General features: G+C 37.1%; 1 protein-coding gene across 14 annotated transcripts in view; it reads left to right on the forward strand.

Moving 5' to 3' along the window:
* DLG2 (discs large MAGUK scaffold protein 2) overlaps positions 1-27834 on the forward strand; it is a 1590913-nt gene that overhangs the window by 654251 nt on the left and 908828 nt on the right. The window contains exon 1 of one of the 14 annotated variants that reach the window (XM_072610683.1): positions 9474-9593. The exons of the other annotated variants lie outside the window; for them this stretch is intronic. Coding sequence (XP_072466784.1) covers positions 9579-9593 — 15 coding nt within the window. The 5' untranslated portion in view covers positions 9474-9578. Of the gene's footprint in view, positions 1-9473; positions 9594-27834 lie in introns of those variants that run through there. 14 annotated transcript variants of the gene reach the window in all.

Below are 27834 nucleotides of genomic sequence, written 5' to 3' on the forward strand. Positions count from 1 at the left end.
TGTGATCCCTTTCTGTTGAAGCTGCTAAATCCTGTGTTATCCTGATTGTGTTTCCACAATACTTAAATTATTTCTTTTTGGCTGCTTGTAATCTTTTCTCCTTCATGTGAAAACTTTAGAATTTAGCTACAATATTCCCTAGGAGTTTTCCTTTTGGGATTTCCTTCAGGAGGAGATTGTTAGATTTTATTTGTATTTTATTCTTTGGTTCTAGAATATCAGGGCAGTTTTCCATAATAATTTCTTGACAGATGATGTCTAGGCTCTTTTTTTTGATCAGGGATTTCAGGTGGTGCCATAATTTTAAAATTGTCTCTCCTGGATCTATTTTCCAGGTCAGTTGTTTTTCCAATGAGATATTTCACATTATCTTCTATTTTTTCATTCTTTTGGTTTTGTTTTATAATTTCTTGATTTCTCATAAAGTCATTAGCTTCCATTTGCTCCATTCTAATTTTTAAGAAATTATTTTCTTCAGTGAGCTTTTGGACCTCTTTTTCCATTTGGCCCATTCTGCTTTTGAAGGCATTCTTCTCCTCTTTGGCTTTTTCGACCTCTTTTGCCATTTGGGCTAGTCCAATTTTAAGGGTATTAGCATTTTGAGGTCTCCTGTAGCAAGTTGTTCACTTATCTTTAATGATTTTCTTGCATCTCTCTCATTTCTCTTCCCAGTTTTTCCTCTGTCCCTCTTAGCTGGCTTTCAGAATCCTTTTTGAGTTCTTCCATAACCTGAGACCAGTTCATATTTTTCTTGTAGCTTTTAAATGGAGAAGTTTTGACTTTGTTGTCCTTTTCTGGTTGTATATTTTGATCTTCCTTGTCACCAATGATGAAAGAAAATACCTTTTTGAGGGTTAAATCAGTGGACTAGGTTGGGTACACATGACACAGTAGTCAATGACTGCAACAGTCTACTCTTTGGTAAACCCAAGGACCCCAACTTCTGGGAGAAGAATTCACTGTTTGACAAAGGCTTCTGGGAAAACTGGAAAATAGTGTGGCAGAAACTGGGCATAGACCAACACCTGATACCGTATACCAGAATAAAGTCCAAATGGGTACATGATCAAGGTGATACTATAAACAAATCAGGGGATTAAGGAATAGTTTATTTGTCATATTTATTGTGAATGAAGGAATTTATGACTAATCAAGGGATAAAGAACATTATGAAATATAAAATGGAAAATTTTGATTACATTTAGTTGAAAAGTTTTTGCACAAACAAGCCTAATGCGACCTAGATTAAGAGAGAAGTAAAAAACTGGGAAAGAATGTTTACAACTAGTGTCTTTGATAAAGGCCTAATTTCTAAAATATGTAGAGAACTGAGTCAAATTTACAAGAATATGAGTTATTCCCCAATTGATCAATGATCAAAGGATATGAACAGACAGTTTTCACAGGAAAAATTAAAGCTATCTATAGTCATATGAAAAAATGCTCTAAATCACTATTGATTAGAAAGATGCAAATTGAAACAACTCTGAGGTACCGTATCACACCTATTAGATTGGCTAACATGACAAAACAGGAAAATGATAAATGTTGGAGATGTGGGAGAGCAATTCTGAAGAGCAATTTGGAACTGTGCCCAAAGGACTATAAAAATGTGCCTAGCCTTTGACCCAGCAAAACCACTTTTAAGGTTGTATCCCAAAGAGATCATGAAAATGAGAAAAAGACCCACATGTACAAAAATACTTATAACAGCTCTTTTTGTGGTGACCAAAAAATGGAAATCAAGGGAATGCCCATCAGTTGGGGAATGGCTGAACAAATTATGGTATATTCATGTAATGGAGTACTATTGTGCTATAAGAAATGATGAACAAGCAGACTTCAGAAATACCTGCACAGACTTATATGAACTGATGCTGAGTGAAGTGACCAGAACCAGGAGAACATTATACAAAGTAATAGACACAGTATGTAAGGACTGTTTTTGATAGACTTAGTCCTCCACAGCAAGGCAAGGACCTAAAACATTTCCAAAGGACTCATGAAGCAAAATGCTATCCATATTCAGAGAAAGAACTATGGAGTCACAATGCAGAATGAAGCAGACTATTTTTTCTTTTGTTATGTTTGGTTTTGCTTAGTTTTACTCATGCTTGTGCCCATTCATTTTAATTCTTCTATGCAACATGACTAATGTGAAAAGTGTGTTTGATAAGAATGTATATATGTGTAAAGCCCATATAAAATTGTATGTTCTCTTGAGGAAGGATGGGAGAGAGAGAGAAAATTTAAAACTTGCTGAAAATTGAAAACAAATAAATTTTTAAAAAAAGAAAGAAAATACCTTGTGGAGGAAACAAGAATCTATTGTCTGTCAGAGACAGCCATCTAGCCAATTACTTGACTTTTGAGCTCTTTATTAAATGGAGGGCTACAGAAGCACCTGCCACTTTAGCAGTGGCTGCCACCACCCAGGGACTAGTTCTTGGACTGGGGCCAGACAAGGCTCCCCACTCAGCCAGCTGAGAGACCCTTCCCACTGACCTTTGAAACTGCCTTTGGTGGTTGTGGGTCGATAAGTCTGTAAACTGCCACAGCCACCATTGATTCAGTCCCATAAAGCCTGTGCCAGCCCTATCTGTGCTGGCATGTTCCACATCAAGCTGTGTTCTGCTCCCATCCTGGTGTGATAGATCCTTCCTGTTGACCTTCCAGATCGTATTGGGCTGGAAATTTGCTTCAGTCTATCATTTTGTGGCTTCCTTTGCCATAGAATTTGTTTAGAATCATTTTGTACAAATGTTTGAGGAGAAAGCTCAAGCAGGTCCCTGCTTCTACTCTGCCATCTTGGCTCTACCCCTCTGTACTTTGTAAAGCAAAATTCATTCACATAGGAAGAACACAGTATGTGACTTTAACCAGGTCACTTAACTACTGTCTGCCTCAATTTCTTTACCCAACTTCATTGTCCTTTCCTTTATGACATGCAAATATACCAGGTATGATACTTTGAATAATTACTGTACATAGTTGTTTTGAGAAAAGTACTTCAGAAGCAACAGACATGTGAGATAGCATTATGATTTGTAGTAGTTTTCAGTGTTCACCCTTTTAGAGGCAGACACTTTTTTTATATTTTAGAGATTCTTAATATCTGAGAAGCTTTTAGTCATTTGTACTTTGGATTCCTTGGTTGTTCATCTCTGTGTGCCAAGTATCTGTGTGATGTTTATTTCAGATGCCCTGTTCTTGTCCATATGGAGCAGTACTGGAAGTTCTGCCATTTTCCTTTGTGAGAGTCCCTGAATAATGGCAATATTGGGTGCTCACTCTGAGTGGGCAATTAATTATAATTTGTGCATTGGGGACTTTCTTTTATTATGTTTTGAAAATATACATAGATTACCCATTCCATCATAGATACTTCCATGGGAGAAATGAATAGAAGCTCTCAGGGACCCATGCCAAGGGAAGTGAGTATATCAGCCATTTAGTCTCCAAGATAATCTGGAAATCAATCTTCATTTCTCTTACATATATACAATAGACACAGTGATGATATTTTGCAAAACCAAATAGAAAGGGTTTGGTTTAACAAAGAATATCCCTCTTTCATAGTTTCATTAAAATTATACTTTGAGAAAATACTGCCTCCAGAATATTCAGGACAGACCATAATGAAAACACCATCTCTTACTATATGCAAGGTTATTTATTGTTTTTACTTATAATAATAACAGAAAACGTAATGTTTTAAGATTTGCAAAGCAATCTCCTCAAAATAACACTTTGAGGATGGAATTAGAAATAATAATGTGCCTCTTTTTCAGATGAGGAAACTGAGGCTCAGAGAGGTTGCTTGTTCAAAGTCTCATGTTCTCTTTATGTAAGATGTCAGTCACTACTAGTAGTCAGTGTCCCCCCCCCCCAACTTAATCACTTTGTATTTACTGAGAAGGTATCTTAAAATATAGATATTAGGTGACTATGAGGTAAGATACCTGTTGTATCACCCTCCCCAGTAGAATGTAAGCTCCTTGAAGGTAGTGATTCTCACCTTTTTAATTGTGTTCCCTGGTGCCTAGCATAGTTTCCTCCTCATCACACTCTCCTACTCAGAAAGTTTGTAAGTTTCTCCTCTCCCAGAAGTATAGAGTTGGAATTCACCAACCTGACTTTTAAGGAACCCCTTCTGTCACTGTCATACATCATCATGTCTTATTGGTCTGGAATAGGATTCCTTTCCTCCAGCCAGGTTGCTTCCTTTACTCTCAGCAAATACATTGTACTGATTGACATAATCTCAAGCTTTTCTTTAGAATAAAGTCTTCTTTTCCTATCACACACTGTACAGGTAATGCAAAAGAGTCATAAGATATGAGGGAGAAAAGAATCTTTCTAGACTAACCCATTACTGAAAGGAAAACCCCTTTTAATATGATGTATCATACCATAACATAACACAATATAACATAATATAGCATAACATAATATATTATAATATAGCATGCTATAACATAACATAACATAAACATAACATAATGTAAGTGATCATCTGCCATTACTTGAAGACCTCCATGGAGGAGAAAACCCTGTTCTGATCATCTTACTTCTCTACTGAATAAACTCCCCATCACCCACAGTATCAAATATAAAATCCTCCATTTGATAATCAAATTATAAGTTAGGCCCTTCTTGCCTTTCTAATCTCCTGAAACTTTATTCTCCACTGACTCTGACACTGACCTCCTTAATTATTCCTCACACAAGACACACTCATGACATGAGATATTTTCCCTGGCTGTTCCCAGTTCTAGGAATGCTTTCCTTCCTCATCTCTGCTTCCTGAATTCCCTGGCTTCCTTCAAGTCTCTCCGGAAATTCCCCCTTCTCCAAGATGCCTTTCCCAGTCCCTCTTGATTCCAGTGCCCTCTCACTCTGGTTATTGTCCATTTATCTTCTAGACAGCTTGATTTGACATAGTTGATTGTATGTTGTCTTGCCCATTAGACTGTGAGTTCCATGAGAGTAGAGACTATCATTTTCCTTTCTTCGTACCCTCAGCATTTAGCATGTTACCTGGCATGTAGAAGGTATTTTATAAATATTTTTGACTGATTGACTTTCAGTGGGGAGGGGAGGCATTATGACCTGAGTTATTGTGCTAATGGATGACTCCTGATTCTGACCTCTGATGGCATCTGTTTATAATAAATATTGAACAGCATAGAATCTTGGATTGGCAGAGCATGAAAGGACCTTAGAAACCATCTAGTCCAACCCCTTTATTTCACAAATGAAATAATTAAAGCCAAAGAAGATAAAGTGATTTATACAAGGTTATACAGGTCTGCTTCATAGGTCTCCTAGCAATAGAGCTGAGATCTGGAGCCAAGACTTCTACCTCTGAATTAAATGCTCTCTGTGCTACACAGATGCTATCTCATGTTAACTCTTTCATATATGGATGTTCTAAGTTCTATGGCTTTAAATTCCAAGTAGGCAATCACAATGTCTTATATTTTTTGTCTTTCCCATAATGCTTAGTTCCTGATACATAACAGGTCACAGATGACAGAATTATAAATCTAGAAAAGACCTTAGATATGTCTATCCTCCTCATTTTATGGATGTGAAACTATGGTCCGTGGAGGAGAAATAAGTTTCTCTGTGCTGAATAAATGTGTTATATTAAATGAGATTTAAGAAGAATCCATAGACACTCTGAATATCAAAAAATTTCCAGAGTTGTAAGGGTGAAATATTTTTATTTTTTTTTTAATTTATGGCAAGACCTTCACATTAAGTCAGGTGTTAAACAAGAAGGTAAGTGTTCACCTAAAGTGGATTTTAATTGCTCTGGTTTCTTAGTTTTTTATTTGGCTTCAAATGAAAGGTTTTCCTATTCTGCAAAATTAAGGTGAGTCTCAAGGGGAAAAACAAGTCATAAACATTGATATTTATGGGAAAGTTAGTTCCATCTACTTTACCTTAATGATGCTAGAAAGGAGGGAAATTAGTATTGAAGTGTCTACTATGTGACAGACACCTTGCTAAGTACTTTATAAATATTATCTCATTTATGAGGTAGGAAGTGCTGTCAGTTAGGGAAACTATGTATGAGAGAGATTAAGTGACTTGCCCAGGGTCACACAGCTAGTAAGTGTTTTAAGCTGCATTTGATCTCAGGTCTTCCTCAGAACAGATGCATCTAGAGGACAGGGAGAGAAGTTTTACTATTAAACTGTATACTGATCACCTGAATATCAGCCTGGTTAAATATATCCAGACAGGCCATCACTTGATCAAGGATTTTGGCCACATTAACATAAAAAAAAACCCAGTTACTAAATCTCATGATGGATGTGAACTGCTTTAAGGGAGTAACTTTAATTATATTGTTAATGAAACTATGGATGACAAACAACCACAACATATAAGCACTTCCCCTACAATAAGGTCATGATGCAGGCAGTTCAGAAAACTGAGACTCGGAGAATCTAAGTAAGATGCCCAGGGTTACACAGATTCAGGGAAGAAGAAGAAAATATGCTATAAATGCACAAATCCATTATCTTTTTCTGGATTACAAGGATCATGTTTAAGCTTGATATTCTTATGAAGTCCCACTGGACTTCCACTCATTAGGAGACTTGTGATTAAAAATTCCTTTTATGGTCTGTATTGATCACAAAAGATCATGGAGGAAGCCAGTAGGTTTTGGGTAGCAATTTTCTCTCCTACAAGAGTCATACATTTGAGACTCTAAGCTCTGCTTAGAAAGGGTTTTAGATCTAGTTCTGGCTTTTAGAAAATCCCTGAAGTACCTTGACCATTAAAGAGAGGCCAGATTTTTCCAAGTAACCCACAGTGAACATGGCATATTTATAATGCCTTTCTACTCTCCAGCCTCTTATTTATTGTTCTTCTTCCTGATTCCCTTTTGCCTTGGGCTACCAACATGTATGCTCTACTTCCTCACTCCTCTTACTCTGGGGCCATGTTAGTTATTCTCAGTTTGTTAAATACTAATAAAGAGCTGCTGAAGCTTTCCTTGGGGCAGGAGCTGCTGTAAGGAAACACCTCCCAGGATCAAAGGCTCACCAAATGTCAAAGCTTGAAGGGAATTTCAGAGCATCTACTAGTCTAGTTTTTTTAATTTTAATGATTGAGCAAAATTTAGGAAAAAGTTAGGGAGAGAAAATTATTTGCACAAAGTCCAATGCAGTTCAGTTCAGCAAGCATATTATTGTCTCTCCGGTATATAATACTATTCTAGATGTTACTAGAGAGATAGAATTTAGAGAAGTGGCACAGCCTTCCCTCATGAAGCTTGTATTTGTAACAGCAAGGACCCTAGCATACACAGGAGGACCTGCTGTGCAGGTTCTTAGATCTGCTTTTCTAAAAGGAAAGCAACTTTTGAGAGGTCAACAACCTACTTCAATCAAGCATATATATCATTAACTTAGTTGGGAGGAAAAAGTCAGCACCCTGAACTTCAGAGAAAATACAGAGAAATAAAGACCAACAGACAGGGCTTCTAACTGTCTGACCATAAGCAATGCATACATCACGGATCAACAGCAGATCCAACTATCTAATCATACGTACGTACATAGTTACCAGAGAGAGAATCACCACCATCTGGGTTTTCAAAGTTCCTTAAAAGTTGTCCGGAGTCTTGTCTGGCCAAATAAACACTTCCAGTGAGTAAGTCCCAAAGTAAAACCTCAGCTCAGAGTGTCCATACACTTTTCAGAGCCAGAGGACATGACCTTGTAACCCAGTGCCTCAATAGAAATTAACAAAAGGCAGTCCTATTATTGGGTGGGGAAGATCTTTAATTCTTCTCTTCCACCCACCACTGACCTTACATTAACATTACAGTATTCTAGTGTGTTTGGGGCATGGAGAGTGAGAGGTAAAAGCACAAACACAAGTAATTATAATTTGTTGTGGTTCAGTCATTTCAGTTGTGTCCAGTTCTTCATGACTCTATTTGGGGTTTGCTTGGTAAAGATACTGGAGTGGTTTGCCATTTCTTTCTCCAGCTCATTTTACAGGTGAAGAAACTGAGGCAAACAGAGTTAAGTGACTTAACCAGAGTTACACAGCTAGTAAGTTTGACTCAGATCTTCCTGACTCCAAGACTACTGTTCTGTCCATTATAATACACAATAGCATACCATAAGTACATCACAAAACAGTGTTCTCTGAATTCTAATATGAAAATCACTATCTGAACAATACACCGTAGGTCCCTCTGGGGTCTTACTAGCATTTAAAATCCTTTCTCTTTCACTAGATCATCACAATATTAGTAGAATGTGTTTTATAACAGTAGCCCGAGGGAACCAGCTCTATCTCTCTCATCACTGCCAGAATCATTCTCAGAGGGACTGGGTGCACAAATAGTTGCTCACAGGAGCTAGTGATTAGATAATAAATATTTACTAAGTACTCACTCTATACCAGGCCCTGGGCTAAGCACTAGAACAAGAGACAAAAACAGTCCTTACCCTCCTAGGCAGGGGAGATAACGTGTAACTGCATATGTACAAGATGATAATGATGCTGCTGCTGTTGATGGTAGCTAGCATAATTATGAGCCTTAAAGGTTTACAAAGAATTTTAGACTAGTTCAGTAACCTTTGTTAGTCACTTAATCTCTGTTTAGCCTTTCAGTAAGGGGTTCTATTAAGCACCTACTCTGTGCATTGTGCTATGCATTGGAGTGTTCTTCTCTATAAAACAATAATAGGTCCAATCTCCCAGGGTTATTGTGAGGATAAAATGTGAGAACATTTGTGTTTCTTTGCAAACCTGAAGGCACTATATAAATATTAACCGTAACTATTATAAATAGTATCTCATTTTATCCTTACCACAATGCTGGAAGATAAGTGATATTATTGTCCTCATTTTACCAGTGGGGACTCTAAGGAAGAAAGCCTAAAGTCTATGTTATGCCTAAAGTCACATAACTAGAAATAGTTGAGGCTAGATTTGATCTGAGCTCTCCCTAGTTCCAGGTCCAGAGCTCTATCTATGCCACCTAGCTAACCATAATACATAGAAGCAGGATTTTCAGTGAGGAAGGAGTCCTCAGGGATTGCTAGATAATTAGGACTGCTTAAGATTCTCAGTCCTTTTCAACTACATGATTCTATGATTTTGAAATTCTTTCCCCCCAACTCACAAAACTGAATGACTTGAGTTCTTCTCTCTGGGTTCTATTGCCTTTTAGTCTACTTTATATCTGTGGTTGCTGTCTACTGTCAAATTCTGTCCCCAGCAAGCCTTTGCACCAACTCATCCCTGAGGTATGGATCAACTTAGAGAATTTCCAAGTTATAATTCCACCATTATGTTGATCTATCTTTGGCTTTAAAAAAAAATTACTCCTCACTGGAATAACAGAGTGTTCTATGCACTCATTACAGTGTGTCCATCATTTAGTTGCCAGAATGTTGGGTTGAACTCAGTGTCCAAATTCCTTCCTTCCTCTCTACCCCCACCTCCAAACCAGCCTTGCATTTCTTTCTTGGTTCCACTAAGAGAGTACATTCATTTGAAAATAATTAACTCATTTATTAACTTCAAGCAGAGACTGGATGAGCACTCACAAGGTACGTTTTATGGGAATTCTTTCATCTGTGGGTTGGACCAGATAGCCACTGAGGTCCCCTTCCATTTCTGAAATTCTGTGATCCTGAGATCTCGTTAACTTTTTGCCTCAAAGTGCGTTACTCAACGTTTCTCTCTCCTTCCCAGAAGCTTTGGTCTCTTTAATACAGAAAACCAATTAAAGAGTTTGCTTTAAGAAGTTGACCTGAATGGTATTATACTCTCTTTTGAACATTCTAATTATGGCTGTTCGCCATAGTTCCTTTATAGTCTTCCCTAACAATGGGGCTTCTACCTGGCACCTGAAACTAACTTTTAGAATAGTTGGATGAAATATCCCAGAGAATTGGGTCATCTGCCTTAATAATGATTACCTTACCTTTTCCAATGTTTTGAGCTTTGTTGTAGGGAAGATGAATCTTCCTCCCTGTCCTCCACCAATGCCTTTTCTATATACCCTCCCTATGAACCTCCTCTACTCCCCTGGCAGACAGATTTTCATGATATTCTTAGATTAAGACTCTCAAATTTTATGGAAGAAGTTCCTGATTATTTACCAGAAAACCTTAGGTTAACAGGTTTTATTGTTTTCTGTGGTGGTGTGGAATAATGGTGAGTGGGAATCTTTCTTCAAGGTTTTAGTAATTTATAATAGGGAATGGTTATTGATAGGACAGGAGCTGCTAACCATTGTTTCTTCCATTGGTTCATGGGAAGAACTTTGGGATAACCTTCCACCTTACCCACTTTCTCCCAACTGGACATACCTTCAGATCTCAAGAAAGTGATGTGGTGATTATACCTGTCCCTGGATCTATCAGTTGGGAATTTCTGTCAAAGATAGTTTCATTTTATGAAAAAAGGATTACTTTAAAGGAAGCTTAATTTTATTTCCAGAAACTCAGAGAAAGAAAAGGAAATTACATAGCCTGAAAGCCTGCTTATTTTTCTCAATGAGTCCAATATGCCTAAAATGAAAATAAGATGGTGAACTGAATCTGCTCTTCCCTTAGTCAATCTCAGGTCATGCTTTGCTTTTGTATTTTGATCATCTCACAGTCCCACTGTGTGTAATTTTAGACTCTCCTCTCCATTGCATACATATTCTGCTTTACAACAGCATTTGTTGGCCTTCTTACCATTTCTGGAAAGCTAGAACCACCTTTCTATCCCTTCTTTCTGGCTTTTTTGTATTCTCTCTCACTTCAAAGTAAAGCAGGAAAAAGAATCAGTTATCCAGTGCGTGTTCATCATTTAACAGACTTAAGCTTATTTATGAAATCTCTCAACAATGATTTTTTCCTCTTCCTTAACAGTTTTGCAGCCAACTAAGTCTTTAACTGTTTTTATTTTCTACCATTTGAAGTAGAAGTTGGCTAGGTTCAGTTCTTTTTTGATTGCTAGTGTAGCCTGGTTTGGTAAAAAATAAATTTACATTCATTTGTTTTCATAGTAACCATCTTAGCTACATGTGCTTTCTAAATCAGACCTCTTTCTTTTAGAGAGATCATAGTCTAGTGCTTTCCTAGCTACATTTTAAAATGTATATTGTTTATCATTTATAATATTATTTTTTAAATTTTCAATTCCATATTTTCTCTCTTCCTCCTCACCCATCCCCCCATTGAGAAAGCAAGAAATATATCAATTATACATGTGAAGTCATATAAAACATATTTCTATAGTAGATATGTTGTAAAAGCAAGAAAAGTAAAATTTAAAAAATATACTTCAGTTTTCACTCAGGATTTGCCAGTTCTTTCTCTGGACATGGAAGGCATTTTTCATTATGCGTCCTTTGGAATTGTCTAGGATCACTGTGTTGATCAGAGTAGCCATGTCTTTCACAGTTGATTATTGTTACTATTTAGTTCTTCCTGTGTACAGTAACATACTGGTTCTACCAAACTACATTTTAAAAAGTATATATTGGTGTTATTTAAGGATTGTTTTCCAAGATTTTTTTTACTATGCTATGATAAACTTTATATAAAATGAGACTCAATTGAACTACTCAGCTTGCCTGAGTATCTATCTTTTCTATCACTAAAAATTCTAAGAGAAATGTCTTGAATTGATTCTTGGTCTGCATTAGTCCCGATTTCAACCTTGATATCCATATATATGCCCAGTGCCCCCCAAAAGAGATTTAATTTGGAAGCTACAAAATTTAGTTTCTCCAACAATTTTAGGCTAAATAGAAGTCTTGCTATTCTTGGTCTGACTGCCTGCCCCTTTAAGAGTGGCACTGGTTTTTACAAGCTAGTTTGTACTGAAGGATTGATGATTTTCCTCATTGAAAAACAGTTTGCAGAGGTGGGAGGAACAGAAGGAGAGGGTTAAAGAGAGCTGTGGCTTTGTGTTTGTGGATTTTCAAGCCAAAGTCTGAAAAAGAAGGATCCTGGTTTTCATTTCTCACTGTACCATCAACTCAGTGGGTACAATCTTCATTGGGAAATACTGAAATGGTTTTTTCTGAATACAAAAGTACTTTACTAGTAACTTTTTGCAAATGAAAATCCACTGGTTTTCAACAGTGGAAGGGAAAACCCAACATTCTAAAGTCCTGAAATGTCTGAAATCTGTATTCATCAAATTCTACTTCCTTTGAGCGCTCTCTATATGATAAATGTGTGGATCAGTATTTGTACTGACACATACACAGAAACATAATATCTATGAAGTGGTCTGTCTGCATGCATACATAGTTATATTTCATAAATCTATGGTTTCATTTGTCTGGACCTTCTGTCCACTGACATCTATGATAACTCATTTCTACTTAAGTAATAATCTTAAAGGTTTATGTGACTAGAAAATTCATAGCTCATTGGCTAATTCCATGATGAACATCTCCAAATTAACATGGTTGACTTCAAATAATAGACATACAGGCCATCAATAGACCCCTACTTATAGTCTTTCCAGTTTTGTGTATCTATGCACTCAAGGTCAGGAAGACCTGGTTTCAAGTCTTATCTTTGACTCATATTTGCTTTGGACTAGAATGACAGGAATATAAGAGTATACCAAAAGACCTAGCTGCTACCATTAACATGGTACATTTGTGCATATTAGATACAGTAGAATGAAATTTTTTTATTTCAAGGTAAAATTATAATATCTGCCTATAACTATTTTTTATTTAAAGTGCATTTGTACAGATGGGAAAAATTACAGGAAAATTAAAAATTACAGAAAACATTATTTAAAAAATCTTGGTTCAGTTGACATACTTGATGTACCTAATCCTTCTAACATGTTACTGTCCCAGGCAACTCACTGAGACTGTAAGTTATAGATAAGTTGTCTTGTTCATTAACAGAGAGAACTTCTAAACTGGTATAATAGCAAGGACTCCGGCATATACAGGAGGACCTGCTGTATAGGTTCTTAGATCTGCTTTTCTAAAAGGAAAGCAACTTTTGAGGGGTCAACAATCACTTTAATCAAATATATAATATATATACCAACAGAGAAAATACAGAGAAATAAAGACCAACAGACAGGGCTTCCAACTGTCTGACCATATATATGTAGTTATCAGAGAGAGAAGCACCAACACCTGAGTTTTCAAAGCCTGGGGGTTCCTTAGCAGCTGCCCAGAGACTCATCCAGCCAAACAAACCCTTCCAATGAGTAAGCCCCAAAGCAAAACCTCACCTCAGAGTATTTATACACTTTTCAGAGCCAGAGGACCCAACCCTCTTACACAGGGCATCAGTAGAAATTAATAAAAGATACTGAGACCTACTAATAGATAGGGAAGATCTTTAACTCTTCCCCTCACTTACCATTAACCTTATATCAACATTAAAACTTGCAGTTCCCCATGTTGATAAAAAAAAATTGACTAAAAAAACTCCCTGATTTCTCCCCATGTTCTGCAAGTGAATACATATCACACATCATATACACATGTACATATGTACATGTATATGCATGTGTATATACATGTATGTATGATGTATTATTATACACACCTATATGGATAGACAATATATTGTCTATTTAGGTAGATGGTATTATATCTTATTTTGAAGTCTGAATATCTTCCTCTCTCCAAAGCTTTACTGTTTTTAGACTGTGGAAAACCTCACTGAAAAACAAGACTGTTCTCATAAGATCATATTTTGTACATTTGGTTACTGGCAGATTCATGTGAATCTGTGTATAAAGTGTTCTTGAAGTTGGACCCAAAGACAGCAGTCGCATTGGGAATCTGCCTGATATTAAGAAAGTGAAAAGCCATAGGCATTTTTTAAAAAGGCATTATGGTCATGCAACATTAGTGGTTCCATTCTAGTGCCTTATGCAAAGACCACTGACCATATTGCCTGGATGGTTGGAGACAGAGATTCTGTGGAAAGTGAGCATTCACTGATCCTGTCTTCCAGTTCTTTGCTTTGTACATTCACATTAAGGAAGTTTATTCTGAGAGTACTCCTTACATTACTAGCTGATGTTTTAAAGTTGCCTATGAGATTTGATGTTATCTCCAGAAGGTCATACCTAGGATCTGAGATGTTTAATGACCAACCATTTAACTTGCTAATATGGACAGCAGAGATATTTGTATGAGGGCAATCCTCCTGGTAAAAGTTCTAGTAATGCTTCCCGGCAAAAAAGGGACTCATTCCTTCAGTGCTAGTCATGGGAAAAGTGGGCTCTCAGTTTTTTTCAGATGTGTTTTCTCTTGTGGTCTTGGCAAAGCTGAGTGCTGAAGCAGCCTCCCAAGGCCTTGTTCACCCCCACTCCTACTTCACCCCTTCATTTGGCAAAAGTAGTCCTGGGTTGGGATTTAACTTATAGAGCAAATAAGGGAACGTTTTTTAGGATAACAACTTTAAAAGAGCTTCATAAGTATGCAAGCTCTCCCTTTTAGTATATGGAGTTTTGTATCCTGATAGAAACTAGAGATCTCTAAAAGCAAGATATAGATACTTATCATTACTCCTTTTCGTGATATCCTCTAAAGGTAAAGGAATGGCTTTATTGAATGTACCTTATGTAAAAGCCACCCCCTATGGACCTACTCCCTTATTGAGGGCATCAATACTTGTCTTTTTTCTCCCTTCTTGTCAGTTAATCATCAAACAAACATTAAGTACTTACTTATGTGCCAATCCCCATACCAAGGATTTGGTATACAAAGAAAGGCAAAAATAGTCCTTCCCCTCAAGGAGCTCGCATTAAAGTAAGGGGGAAACAGCAAATAACTAGGTATGTGCAAGATATATGCGTAATAGATGAAAAGTAACCTCAGAGGGTAGGCTCTAGCATCAAGGAAGGGAATGGGGATAGATGGGAAGAAAATGCCTCCTAGAGAAGTTGGAATTTGATTTACATCTTGAAAAAATCTAGGGAAGCAAAGAGGCAGAGGTAAGGAGGAAAATAATTCCAAGCCTGGTGTAAAGCTAGCATAAAAGCATGGAGAAGACCAATGGAACAGCATGCACAAAGAGCACCAAGTAAGCCGGTGTTATAGAATACATGGAGAGAAATAAAAGAATGAAGTCTCCTAACTCTCTGTATGTGCTCAGACCAAATCCATCTTCAGGTGTACTCATCTCACAGACAGTATGTATCATAAGTGGGACTTGAACACAGGCCTTTCTGACATTGAGGTTAATTCTATCCACTACACCAAGCTACCTCTCGTTGGGCACCTAATAGAGGTATTGTTTTTGCTTTTGTTGTGGTTCAGTCATTTCTGACTCTTCCTGATCCTATTTTTCTTTTTTTTTTTTTTGGCAAAGATACTAGAGTAATTTGCCATTTCCTTCTCCAGCTCATTTTACATATGAGAATACTGAGGCCAGTGGGGTTAAGTGACTTGCCTGGAGTCACCCAGGTAGTAATTGCCTGAAGTCAGATTTACATTCAGTAAGATGAGTCTTCTTGTCTCCAATTCTTGCACTCTATTTACTGCACCACCTACCTGCCCACCCCATTTTACAGATGAGAAAACAAAACTTAAAGATGTGAAGTGACTCATATAGGGTCACACAGCTAGTTGATATGAGAAATGAGATTTGAACTTATTTATTCCTGACTCTGAGTATGGCCCTCCATCAACTCTGCCAACTGTGGCTGCTACCCTACTTAATGGAACATTTCAGATTTTTTAAGTAGGAAGGAAACTAACTACTTAAGTTAAATATATATAGATATAGATATATAGATATAGATTTAGATACAGATATACATATAGATATAGATATGTATGTATGTATATCAGCTGCTAAGTCCCAGTTCACAATGTACCTGGATAAGTATTGATCAAGTTTCTCTTGAAAGACTTGATTTTAAAAGCATCTCATTATCTGTTTCACTAACATTAGACCTGAGCTAGGGTAGTTGTAGCCTAAGTGCAGAGACCATTAAAGAAGCTTCTTCAACATTCACATTTAAGCTTTACACAAAGGCCATCCCCCATGGACTTATTCCCCTACTGTAGGCATCCACAGCTTGTTGTCTTATTTCTTATAAAATACATTTCCTGCCTTCTTTGTTATTGAAAATGTGTTGGAGCTAACCCAGAGCTAGGTTTGCTATAGTCTCACAGATGCTTTGCTGAGATTTCCTTCTTGAATTCATTTTCTTCATCATTTTTCACATGATATGCCTAGTAAGCAAGAGTAAAATGGCAACAAAAATGTTACATAAAACATCCAGGACCAAAACCACTTTGTACTAGCCTTCCAGGTTAGGGGAAAGGAAGACAGAGAAACACTCTAGTAGACCCTTCAATGCCAGGATCATCAAAGTGATTTGAGTTGAATAAAGTCAAGGCAAATTTTAAATTTTCTTTGTCCCAGCAACCTCCCTAGTGAATATATACCCCAAAGAAATCAAACACAGAAAAGAAAGGTCTTTTATGTATGTACAAGAAAGGGATCATATATATGTACTAAAATATCTGCAATGGCACTTTTATAGTAGCAAAAAGATGGAAGCAAAGTGGGTATTCATTAATTGAATATAGGCCATGAATATAATAGAATATTATTATGCTGTAAGAAACTCTATGTATGAAGAATTCAGAGACATTTAGGAACACTTGTATGCACTGATAGAAAGTAAAATAAGCACAACTAGAAGAATAACATATACCATGACTGATAATTTAGAAAGGCAGTTAAATGGAGAATAAATTAAATGACTAATATTGTCTCAAGTTTCAATGACTAGGTGTCAAGTATGGAATGTATGGACAGACAGAGTTGCTATTGGTCAGTTTCATTTGACTGTTTTCTTTGGTCCAGGAAAGACTGGTACAAAGGGAAATAACTGTGATATCTTTTAACTTAAAAAAAATAAATGCCTGAGTGGTTGTACTACCACCTAAGGTTCTTCACAAGCAGAATAACCTAATTCAGAAAGGTTATTTGTACAGTTTTCATGAAATGCCCAAAGAAAAAGCCCAAAATTGTTACTGTTTTAAAAATTTCTTTCCAAGCTAGTGAAAGTGGTGATAGTCTTTAAAAACTGAAATGCAGCTAGATGAGAGTAGGGGTTCCATACATGTCATTTTGTTGATCAATTGGTTCTTAAAACTAATAGAAGAGTGATTTATAGGCAGGAGAGGATAGAAGTAATGTATCATTAGCAGTTTTTGACTTAAGTGATTTGACAGAACTGAAGAAAAAAGTTGCTTTAATGCACTTCTAAGGGTGACTGGGAGTAAATCTCTTGCTAGAGAGATCCCAAAGATCAAGAGTAGTTAGAGTTATTTTGAAACCAAAACAGTCCAGTGAGTTTGAGGGGACTCCCTCCAACAGCTTGTGCTACAACCCAGTCATTCCTGCCTATCCTGTGCAAATGCTCTTCAATCCCTCTCATAAATCTGCCAGAGAGGATCCACTCAATTTGCTTCCCACAGATCTCTTGTTTCAACACAAGCTCATTGAGAGACTTTTTCCTTTCTTTTTATTTCACATCATCAGCACAAGGCATGCTCTGAATACTGCTGCCATTCAGTTGTGTCTGAGTCCTTGTGACCCCATTTGGGGCAGAGATACTGGAGGAGTTTTTCATTTCCTTTTCCAACTCATTTCACAGATGAGGAAACTGAGGCAACCAGGGTTTAAATGACTTGCCCAGGGTTACACAATTAGTAAGTCTTGGAGGCCAGATTTGAACTCAGGAAGAGGAGTCTTCCTGATTCCAGACCCAACATTCTCTGCACTGTGCCACCTAGCTGCTCTGTCTGGCACATAGTAGGAGCTTAATATATGCTTGTTGTTTGGTTAATCTCTTGACTTTTTTGTGAACACCAATGGGAGGACATGGACTGCCCATTGGTTATCATTTACTCTTGTCACAGCGCAGCTAGGTGGTGCAGTGGATAGAGCACCAGTGCAGGAGTCAGGAGGACCTGAGTTCAAGTCTCACTCAGACACTTGACATTCACTAGCTGTGTGACCTTGGGCAAGTCACTTAACCCCAATTTCCTCATCCTGGGTCATCTCCAGTCATCCTGATGAGTAGCATCTGGTCACTGGATCCAGATGGCTCTGGAGGAGAAGTGAGGCTGGTGACTGCACAGCCCTCCCTCACTCAAAACAAAGTCAAATGCAAGTCATGTCATCATTTCTCTGATAGCATGGTCCTCTTTGGCAACGAAGGACGAACACACACACACTCTTGTCACATGATTGATTGTAATTTATCCCTCCTCATTGAGCAGCTCATCTTTTATTTTATTTCAAAGGAGTTATAAGTGTATATATCATGTTGTACTTTGCTCTGGGAAGGCAGGAATTATCTTACCAAAATATTTCAACTCCTCCCATTATCTAGAAAAGGGATGGATGTACAACAAATGCTTAATTATTCTTTGTGTTGTGAACATTGTGCAAAGAGGCTTAAGAAGTTAAGAGAAGTTAAGAGAAATTATGTTTGGGGACTTGTTGAATTTTGGATGATTTACCTTTCCTCAAGCTCATTCTGCCCTTCCCTTACCCAAGCATTTGCACAGGCTCTCCCCTATGTATGCAAATTTTGTCATCTCCCCATCTCTCCGTATCTTGAAATTTTAAATTTCTTAAGTGCTTAAATAGGTTCTGTCTCCTCCATGAAGACTTCCTTGAATGTCCTAGGTAGAAGTGAACCCTCCTTTCCTAAATCTTCCATGCCTATCTGTTCAATATTCCCTGTGCATTTATCATAGTCTAACTTCTGTTATTGCTAGCTGTATACATGTTGCATGAGCCCATAAATTCCTTCAGCACAGGGACCAGGCCATTTGTTTTCATCATGGAAAGAGTCTTGATTAATACTGAGTTTTTGTTGTTGTTATTTGGTACGTCAGTCATACCTGACTCTTCGTGATCCCATGGACCATATCAAACCAATATTGTCCCTGGTGTTTGTGTTTTCCTGAAATAAACCTGGCATTTTCTTGGCAAAGTGGTTTGACATTTTCTTCTCCAGTAGATTAAGGCAAACAGAGGTTAAGTGACTTGCCCAAGGTGACACAGCTAATATGTGTCTAAGGTCAAATTTTAACTCAGGACTTCCTGAATCTAGACCCAGTCTATATTCACTGAGCCACTTGACTATTTAATATTGAGCTTACTACATGTTTGATTACTACATGTATTATTTTAAGTAGATTTTACATGAATGAATCAAGTCTTATATTAAAAGACTTCTTTTGTATAAAATGCACAGCTTTGAAAAATGTGACCATTAGGAAAGTGAAAGGAGGAAATGAAGGGAAAGTTTCTGATAAATGTGTTACAACCATTCCCTGGAGAAAAAAAACTCATGATATACTTTTAAGTTTATTCTGCATTGTTAACATTTATTTGATCACTTTCTGAAGTCTATACAATCAGCAACAAAAATAAATCAAGCCGTAATCTTCAGCTCTTGCAATTTCTAGATTCCCAAGATAAAAATGTTCATGTGGAAAATTTAACATTTTACTCTCCTGAGCCAGTACTCACACACCCCTGAAATGGGACTAGTACTGTAGCAGAAAGAGGAAGTGAATTCAGTGAAAAAAAAGAGAAGAAACAGAGCTGTTAAAACCAAAATGAAATAGTGTCCTAGGAATCAAAACACAATGTCGAGGAAGAGGAGGTGGTTATCAATGTCCCAATACTGCGCAAAAGTTAGGGAGGATGAAGAAAGGGAAAGCCTCACTGGATTTGGTGATTCACACATCCTTCACAACCTCCAAGGGTAGCGTTTCAGGAGAGTAGTAGGGATGGACATCAAATTATAAGTGACTTGAAGAGACACTTGATGAGGAAATGGAAGTAGGACTCTAGGATTTTGACAAGTAAAATGTAATGTTTCATGACATAACAAAAGATAATATTCACCAAGTTTCATTCCTGATATCATTCACTGTTCTTGGAATGTTATTTACCTCTTTAATCAGTTTTATTTTCATAGAATGTTAGAGATGTGAAATAACTTAAAAATCACTGAATCTAACCTTGTTAGATATGGAACCAAGACCAATGAGTTGAGGTTATCTCAACATGGCAGCATATCAAGTTAGTATCAGAGACTTCAGGAATAACCTGTGTACTTGGCATGTGAGCTAGTTACATGTAATCCACTTTTGACTCAACCATCAAGCACTTCATAACAATTTTGCCATTATAAAATTTACTTTTACATGATTATCAAGGTTTACCTTGTGCTTTCTTCATGATTCTGTGATTTAGGTAGCACGTATTCTTTAGCATCCCATTTTTACAAATATGGAAAGGGAGGTTCAGAAAGATTCAATTACTTTTTCACAATTCCACATATAGGAGGTATAGAAACCAGGCCTTGGGCCCAGACTTGTTGACTCTGTGTCCAAAGTTCTTTCCACTCTGGCATATTGCTTCATGACAAGATTCAAGGGAACGCACAAGGAACACAAGTAAATGCTGCCAGTTCCAGAACTAAGTTAATCCAGATCCAAATGCACTTAATAGGTTCCCATGACTGTGAATGTGGCTCTTCCCATTTTATTAGAGGAACCATAAATCAGATATCTATTTGTGTCTATATCTCTGTCTGTCTATCTATCTATCTATCTATCTATCTATCTATCTATCTATCTATCTATCTATCTATATCTCTCTGTATCTATCCATCTACCTATATCTACATATCTGTATAGATATAGATATCTGTCTATTGATCCATCCTACCTACCTACCTACCTAAAAACATTATTCAACCCTTGGATAATTTCCCTTGTTATGTCAGGGGAAAACAATAGTGTCAATTTAGCATATTTCATAAAATTAAATGTCTTTATGCATGTGCTTATATTCATAAATATGTACATATATGTATATATATAAAGCATCTATTATGATTAATGAGAAAACCTTATTGAAAGTCCAAGATCACTCTTTTAAATCTGGGCAGCTTAGATATTTTTTTATAAAGCTTAATGAGAAAGGTAGAGCAAATTTGAAGTCTCAGAGAAAACAGTGATTCAGAATCAAAGTAGATTATTGGTGACTGATTAATTTTTACCTCTATGGGGAAAGTCATAGTTTAACAATTCACTGAACTTAGAAGTTTATTTAATTAAGATTTGAATCTCTTAACTTGGAGTTATAGTTTACAGGCAGAATAAATGTAGCTGTAACCACCATTAGAATTCCATATCAGCCCAGTGATATCTCTATCTATATAGCAGGAACATCAATATTAATTAATTTTCCTACTTCAAAAGGCAGCACATGTGGTTTAGTAAAAGAAGAATAGGATTTGCAATTAGAAACCTGACTATGCTCTTTACTTTGTGACCTTGGAGAAGTAGAAAATTCTTTATTTCTTTGAGCTTCAATCTCAACATCTGTAAAATTAGATGGGGTTTGACTGGGTGATGTAATCCTCCCATTTTTCTTTTGGATCTAAAATCCTAGGATCATATGATCCACACAGTGTGGCCACTCTCCCTACCCTTTTTTTAAATTTTATTATTTTTATTTATTTTTAATGCTCTACAATCACTACAATAAAACTTAGATCTTTTTCCCCCTACCTGCCTACCACCACCCCCCTCCCTCCCTGAGGTGGCATAAAATTCTATATAGGATCTACACATACATTCCTATTGAATATATTTTCACTGTAGTCATGCTGTGTAGAAGAACTAAAATTAATGGAAGAAATCACATAACAAACCAAAACATTAAACACACACAAAAAAATGATCTGCTACATTCTGCAATTGAATTCCATAGTTCTTTCTCTGGATGTGGAAGGCATTTTGCCTTAGAAGATCATTGGGAATATTTTTTTTAAGTCCTTGCATTGCTATGAAGATCCAAGTCTACCAGAAAAAACTCTTGCACACTGTGGTCGTTGCTGTGCACAAAGTTCTCCTGGTTCTGCTCCTTTCACTCAGCATCGGTTCATATAAGTCCTTCCAGGTCTCTCTGAAGTCTTCTTGTTCATCATTTCTTATAGCGCAATAGGGCTGCTATAAATATTTTTGTACATGTGGGACCCTTTCCCATTTTTATGATCTCTTTGGGGTACAGTTCTAGAAGTGATAATGCTGGGTCAAAGGGTATGCACATTTTTTGTAGCCCTTTGGGCATAGTTCCAAATTGCTCTCCAGAATGGTTGGATGAACTCACAGCTCCACCAACAATGAATTAGTGTTCCAACTCTCCCACATCTTCTCCAACATTTATCATTTTCCTGTTTTGTCATGTCTGCCAATCTGACAGGTGTGATGTGGTACCTCAGAGTTGTTTTGATTTGAATCTTTCTAATCAAAAGTGATTTAGAGCATTTTTTCATATGATTATAGATGTCTTTAATTTCTTCCTCTGAAAATTGCCTGTTCATATCCTTTGACCATTTATCAATTGGGGAATCTCCCTACACTTTAGCAGATGATTCTCATGAGTCACTTGGCCAACAGATTTTTTTTTAAATCACCTAATGACCCAACTTTTGGTAAATAGTCTATTTAGAGCTAGATTGATCTTGAAAGACAGACACCTTCTGCTACTAAGCCTGTACTTGGGATGATATTATCATGGAGTTAGAACCAGAACATCAACAGATGAGGAAACTGAGGCCCTGACAAGTTAAGTGACTTGCCCCACGTCACACCATTAAGAAGTGTCTGAGGTGGGATTCAAACTTAGGTCTTCCTGACTCTAAGTTCAAAGCTCTGTCTACTTACTACTTACTGTACTCCCTCCTGAAGCCCTTTGGCCTTGGACAGACTACTAGAGTTTGAACTCTGCTGGTACAACCTTTGAGATTGGAAAATCACATCCCCAGCAGTCACTCAGTTAACAAGCCTTTATTAAATACTTACTATCTGATAAGCACAATGGGGTAGCACTAGTGAGAGAGTATTCACTAATGTGGAGAATAATTCATGCGATGATCTTTTCATAGAATTATCTTTTGTCATTTTTATCTAAATAGATGCCCACTGACATCAGGTGGGGTGTGACTAAATTTACAGATGTCAGTTTTAACAGGTGCTATACATAATGTGGTATCTCCGAGTGATTATTAATGATCATCGTCTGTTGCCTGTACATTTTGCAAATGTGACAACCTAGGTTTAAAGAAGTTCAGTGATTGCACAATGTCTTGTAGCTAGCTAGTCACAGACCCAGTGCTAGGCCAGGTCTCTTTTCTCTAGACCAGCATGTATTTCTTGCACTGGCTGAAACAAAAGGACAGCAAAGCTGGAGGAAGACTATGATGAAGAAAAGCTGGATTTGAATAATGTTGTTTAGGAAAGAACTCCAGCTTTCCCCAGCTAACTGTGCTTATCTGAAACTGCAGAGGAAATAGGGCAAACTCCTCAATTCCCAGGCCAGGGGCATTAGGAGGATGGTGGCATTACTGGGAATGAGCCAGACATTTCTTTGGGGAAGTATCATAGCAATGTGGCCATATGCTCCCAAAGATTAAGCCCCACAACATATTTCCTGGCATAGACAAAGTCACTTTAAGTGAGAAGCACGGTCACTATAGGCAGCTGCAGTTCCCCTCTGCCAATCTGGATCAGAATCTGTGTGCACAAAACACACAGGAAAGACATCTACTGAAGCCATGTGTGTGGCAATGGACATCATAGAATTTAGAGGTCAGTAAAATTGGACTACAGAGGTTGTAACTTCCCAAGGTTCCATAGGCACAACTGGGATTTTAACTCTCATTTCAAAGCCAATGTTCTGTCCAGTGAATGCCCATAGGGAAGTCCTCATACCCCATGACATTGCCCCCCTTTCAAATAATTTTTGGTGCATACTACATAATCAGAAGGTTACCACCTTCTTTTTTATTTAATTTTATGTTCTTCAAATAGCAAACATTCATCTTCCCTCTCTTCTGTCTCCTCCCCCACACTGAAAAAGAAAGAAAAATAAAACAATTTTAACAAATATACATAACTATGTGGAAAAAATTTCCACAGTGCTACCGGTATGTGTATAGGTCTATGTAACTATATAAGCATATATGCATATATAATACATATATATAAACACATATATTTGTAAAATGTATGAGCAACAAGCTATAGTCCCCATCCTTAAAGTTGATCACTGATGTCCTTTTATTTTTTCAGTCCCACTATATCGTCTATACTATATCCACTGGCTTTTAACTTTTCTAAAATCATAGATCTTGAATTGGAAGGGGCCTCAAAGGCTATGTAATCCAACCACCTTTTACAGATGAAAATACTGAGTCCTAGAGAGGCTAGAGGACTTCCCTAATGTCTTGAAACTAGCAAGTGGCACAGCTGAAATTCAGATTCTCTGACTCTAAGTCTAGAGCACTTTACTGACCTCAGTTTACCTGTGTGATTTTGTGTGGTGGTTAGTCCAGGAGAGGACCTTAAAGGCAAGACACTTGTGGGGTTTTTGCTTTGTTTTTACTATAGCCCACTGTTTCTCGGTGTCTTACTTTGAAAGAAAACTAGTTTGATGCCCATGTTTAAGTCACAGGTAGGACATGCAGTAATTACTTATTTTATGAATGCAAACCATATTTGCAAACCCTCCTTCCAGCAGATGGAAATACATTAACTTTCTGTCACAGTTTTAGATGTGATCATTTTTAGGAAGTGGCACCTAAAATGAATCTTAAAATAATATGGGAATTCTAAGATCTGAGGAGGAAATGTTTTGTACTGCATATAGATATGTATATACATATATGTTGAAGAACAAAATTAGGAACGGACCTCAGAGGCAGTCTGGTCCAACTCCTGAATGAGAATTTCCTCTATAATTTACCCAAGTTCTCATTCACCCATTGCTTGAAGAGATACAATGAGGGGGAACTCACTACCTCCTGAGCTTGCCCATTAAAAATCTAAACAATTTTAAGACCATCCAGGAAGCATAGTGGTAAGAGCATGGGACCTAGAGTTAGGAAGTTCTGAGATCAAATCCAGCCTCCAACATTTACGAGCTATATGATACTTGGCAAGTCACAAATCTCTGTTTGCCTCAGTTTCCTCATCTGTAAAACAGAAGTAGTAATAACACTTACCTCCCAGAGGTGTTTTGAGGATCAAATGAATTAATAACTGTGAAGTGCTAGCATGGTGCCTGGCATATATTAAGTGCTATGTTAATGTTTATTATTATTAACTTTTATCTCTTAGTTTCCTCATTGGTAAAATAGGGTTAAAATAATTTAAACTTCCAGAGTTGTGAGTTTAAAATGAAATATGTTAGTGTTTGTAAAGTACTTTGAAAACTTTAAAACACTAATATAAAGCTATTATAATTCACTAGATGATCTCTAAGGTCCCTCCAAAGTCTCACATCCTATGTTCCATGATTTGACCAATGTGGATGTTCTTTCAGCTGTCAAGGGCATTGACAGGTTAAATGACTTCCCCCAGGTCAGGCAGCAAACATTTATTAGAGGAAGGATTTGAACCAAGTGTTCCTGTGTCTAACTCTTCCTTGGACTCTTCCCACTGCGCCACATTGCCTGACATAACCTGTCAATTAAGGCAATATATTTCCTATAACTAGTACCTAATAGCCTTTATGATATGAAGAGTATGATGGGAAGACCTGGCAGGGCAAATTATGTAAGTCCTCCATGATTACTTTGCCTTGAAGGAGTTTCCATCAGAATTCTCATCAGTTGGACCACTGAGAATTCATGAGTGGAGGAAAGCTGCTTCCTCCACAGGTAATTGCATTAAAACATTAATAAGAGAGAAAACAAAATTCTCTAGAAGCAGTGGAGTAAGGAAAAACTTTATACAATCACACTCAATTTTTCTCCTTCTGTCCCATAATGAGTCCTTTTTCCCTTTCTCCCATCCCTGTCTCCAAATGTAGAATGGAATTAACCTTCCCCTGATCTGATGGACTGGGGGATATCCCATGAAATGGACCCTATAGGCTCACCCTTCATGGTAACTCAAGCAACTTCCATTAGCATATGTTGTCTGACCCCTTGATAAAGGTAATATGCAACCAGAGGCTACTAGTAGGATTGAGAAGGTGGGAAAGAAGGAAAGGAAGTTGAGTGGCATGGAGTATTAATGCCTGAGCCAGAAAGAGCCTTCAAATAAGAAATTAAAGTCCTTTTTTTTCCCTCTCCCCCTCTTTCCAGTATGCTTAGACTTCACCAGCTCTCCCTCAGAAATCAATAAAGCTTTCAAACCAAGTATGTGTGGCTATGCATGACTAGGTATACAAGATTTAAAGGATATTGATGAGGCACAAAAAATTTAAGTGATTAATTCAAATTCACGTATGTAGCAAGGGACATGACTATTATTTGAGCCATAGTCCTCTGCTATCAGATCTCCTCATTGTTCCTCTATGTAGCTCAGCTTTTATTATTTTTAAACACAAATGATGAAAATCTCTGAGTAGCTACAATGTACTTGGTAATACCATCAAGCCCCCATTTATTAAGCCATTAACTTCCTTAAGTCTAGAAAATCAAATTTCATTCAGGGCTGTTTGGGAACATGGTAACCCAGTAAAATGTGATTAACCAATTAGATCATGTAATGAGGAAAAAAAATTTTATATATATATATATGTATATATGTCTTACTCCAGAGCCTGTAGAAGAACAGCCATGTTTTCAGCTTTCTCAGGGTTGAGAAGATGTTCCTTGTCTTATGAAATTCCATATCATAACTGTTGATGATTTGGTCATCTGAAATTCCCTGAGCAGACACTTAATAATTTGCAAATTATACAATTGTTAGATGGGACCAAAGATCCAACCTCTACCCAAATGCATCCCATCAATAACATCTGATATGGTGCAACAGTGAGAATACTGAACCTAGAGTCATAATCAAATCAACAGGCTTGTATGTGCCAGTAACTGCTATAGGCTAGGGATACAAAGGGGGAAAGGAAATAGTCCTTTTGTCAAAGATCTTATGTTCTGTTAGGGGAGAAACCTAAAAATGTGGAAGGATACAGAACAGATTTTTTAAAGTCCTGGGTAACAGAGAAGGGGAGAGTGATTAAGACAGGATGGGGAGGCACTAGAAGTTACTGGAATAAGGAAAGTCTTCATGAGCTTTGAAGGGATTTCAAGAGGTGGAAGCAGGGAGATAGTAAATCCTAGTAAATTCTAAGGGTCACCATATATAAAAACAGAGATGATAGGTGGATCTTTGAAAAATAGGGAGAAGATGAGTTTGACTACCTTATAGACTGGCAGGAGAGAGTCAATGAAATTTTTGAATAGGTTAGAGACATGGTCAGGCTTGTATTTAGGAAAATCGCTTTGGCAACTGTGTGAAGAATGAATTGGAAAGGGGATCACGTTTGAATCAGAAATGCATAATATATGTATTGCCATATAATACATATGTGTATGTGTGTATATATATATATATATATATATATATATATATATATATATAGTGCTGTATAATATCAACATCTCATAAAAGAAAAAGAAAAATATTCAGACTTCTTTTCTGGAACCGAGGGCCAAAAATTTTACACACATTTTCCATATTGCAGGGGTAGCCATGCCCCTAAACCCTATGATATGGAAAGGATAACTACATTTATTCTATGGTGGGAGGTAGATAAAGGATATAACAGTGGAAAAAGACAAAACCTTTAATTCTTCCTCACAAGGTTTATAGTCTATCACAGAAGCTAAGGTGCATACAGAAATGCATATAATACAAAGCAGTCTCCATTGCTTATTACTGCAATGGTATAGACAAAATACTTCAATCTCTGTCTCAATCAATTGCCAAAGTGATTTTCTTAAAGC

This window comes from Notamacropus eugenii, chromosome 5 (assembly GCF_028372415.1).
Source record: "Notamacropus eugenii isolate mMacEug1 chromosome 5, mMacEug1.pri_v2, whole genome shotgun sequence".
Taxonomy (NCBI): domain Eukaryota; kingdom Metazoa; phylum Chordata; class Mammalia; order Diprotodontia; family Macropodidae; genus Notamacropus; species Notamacropus eugenii.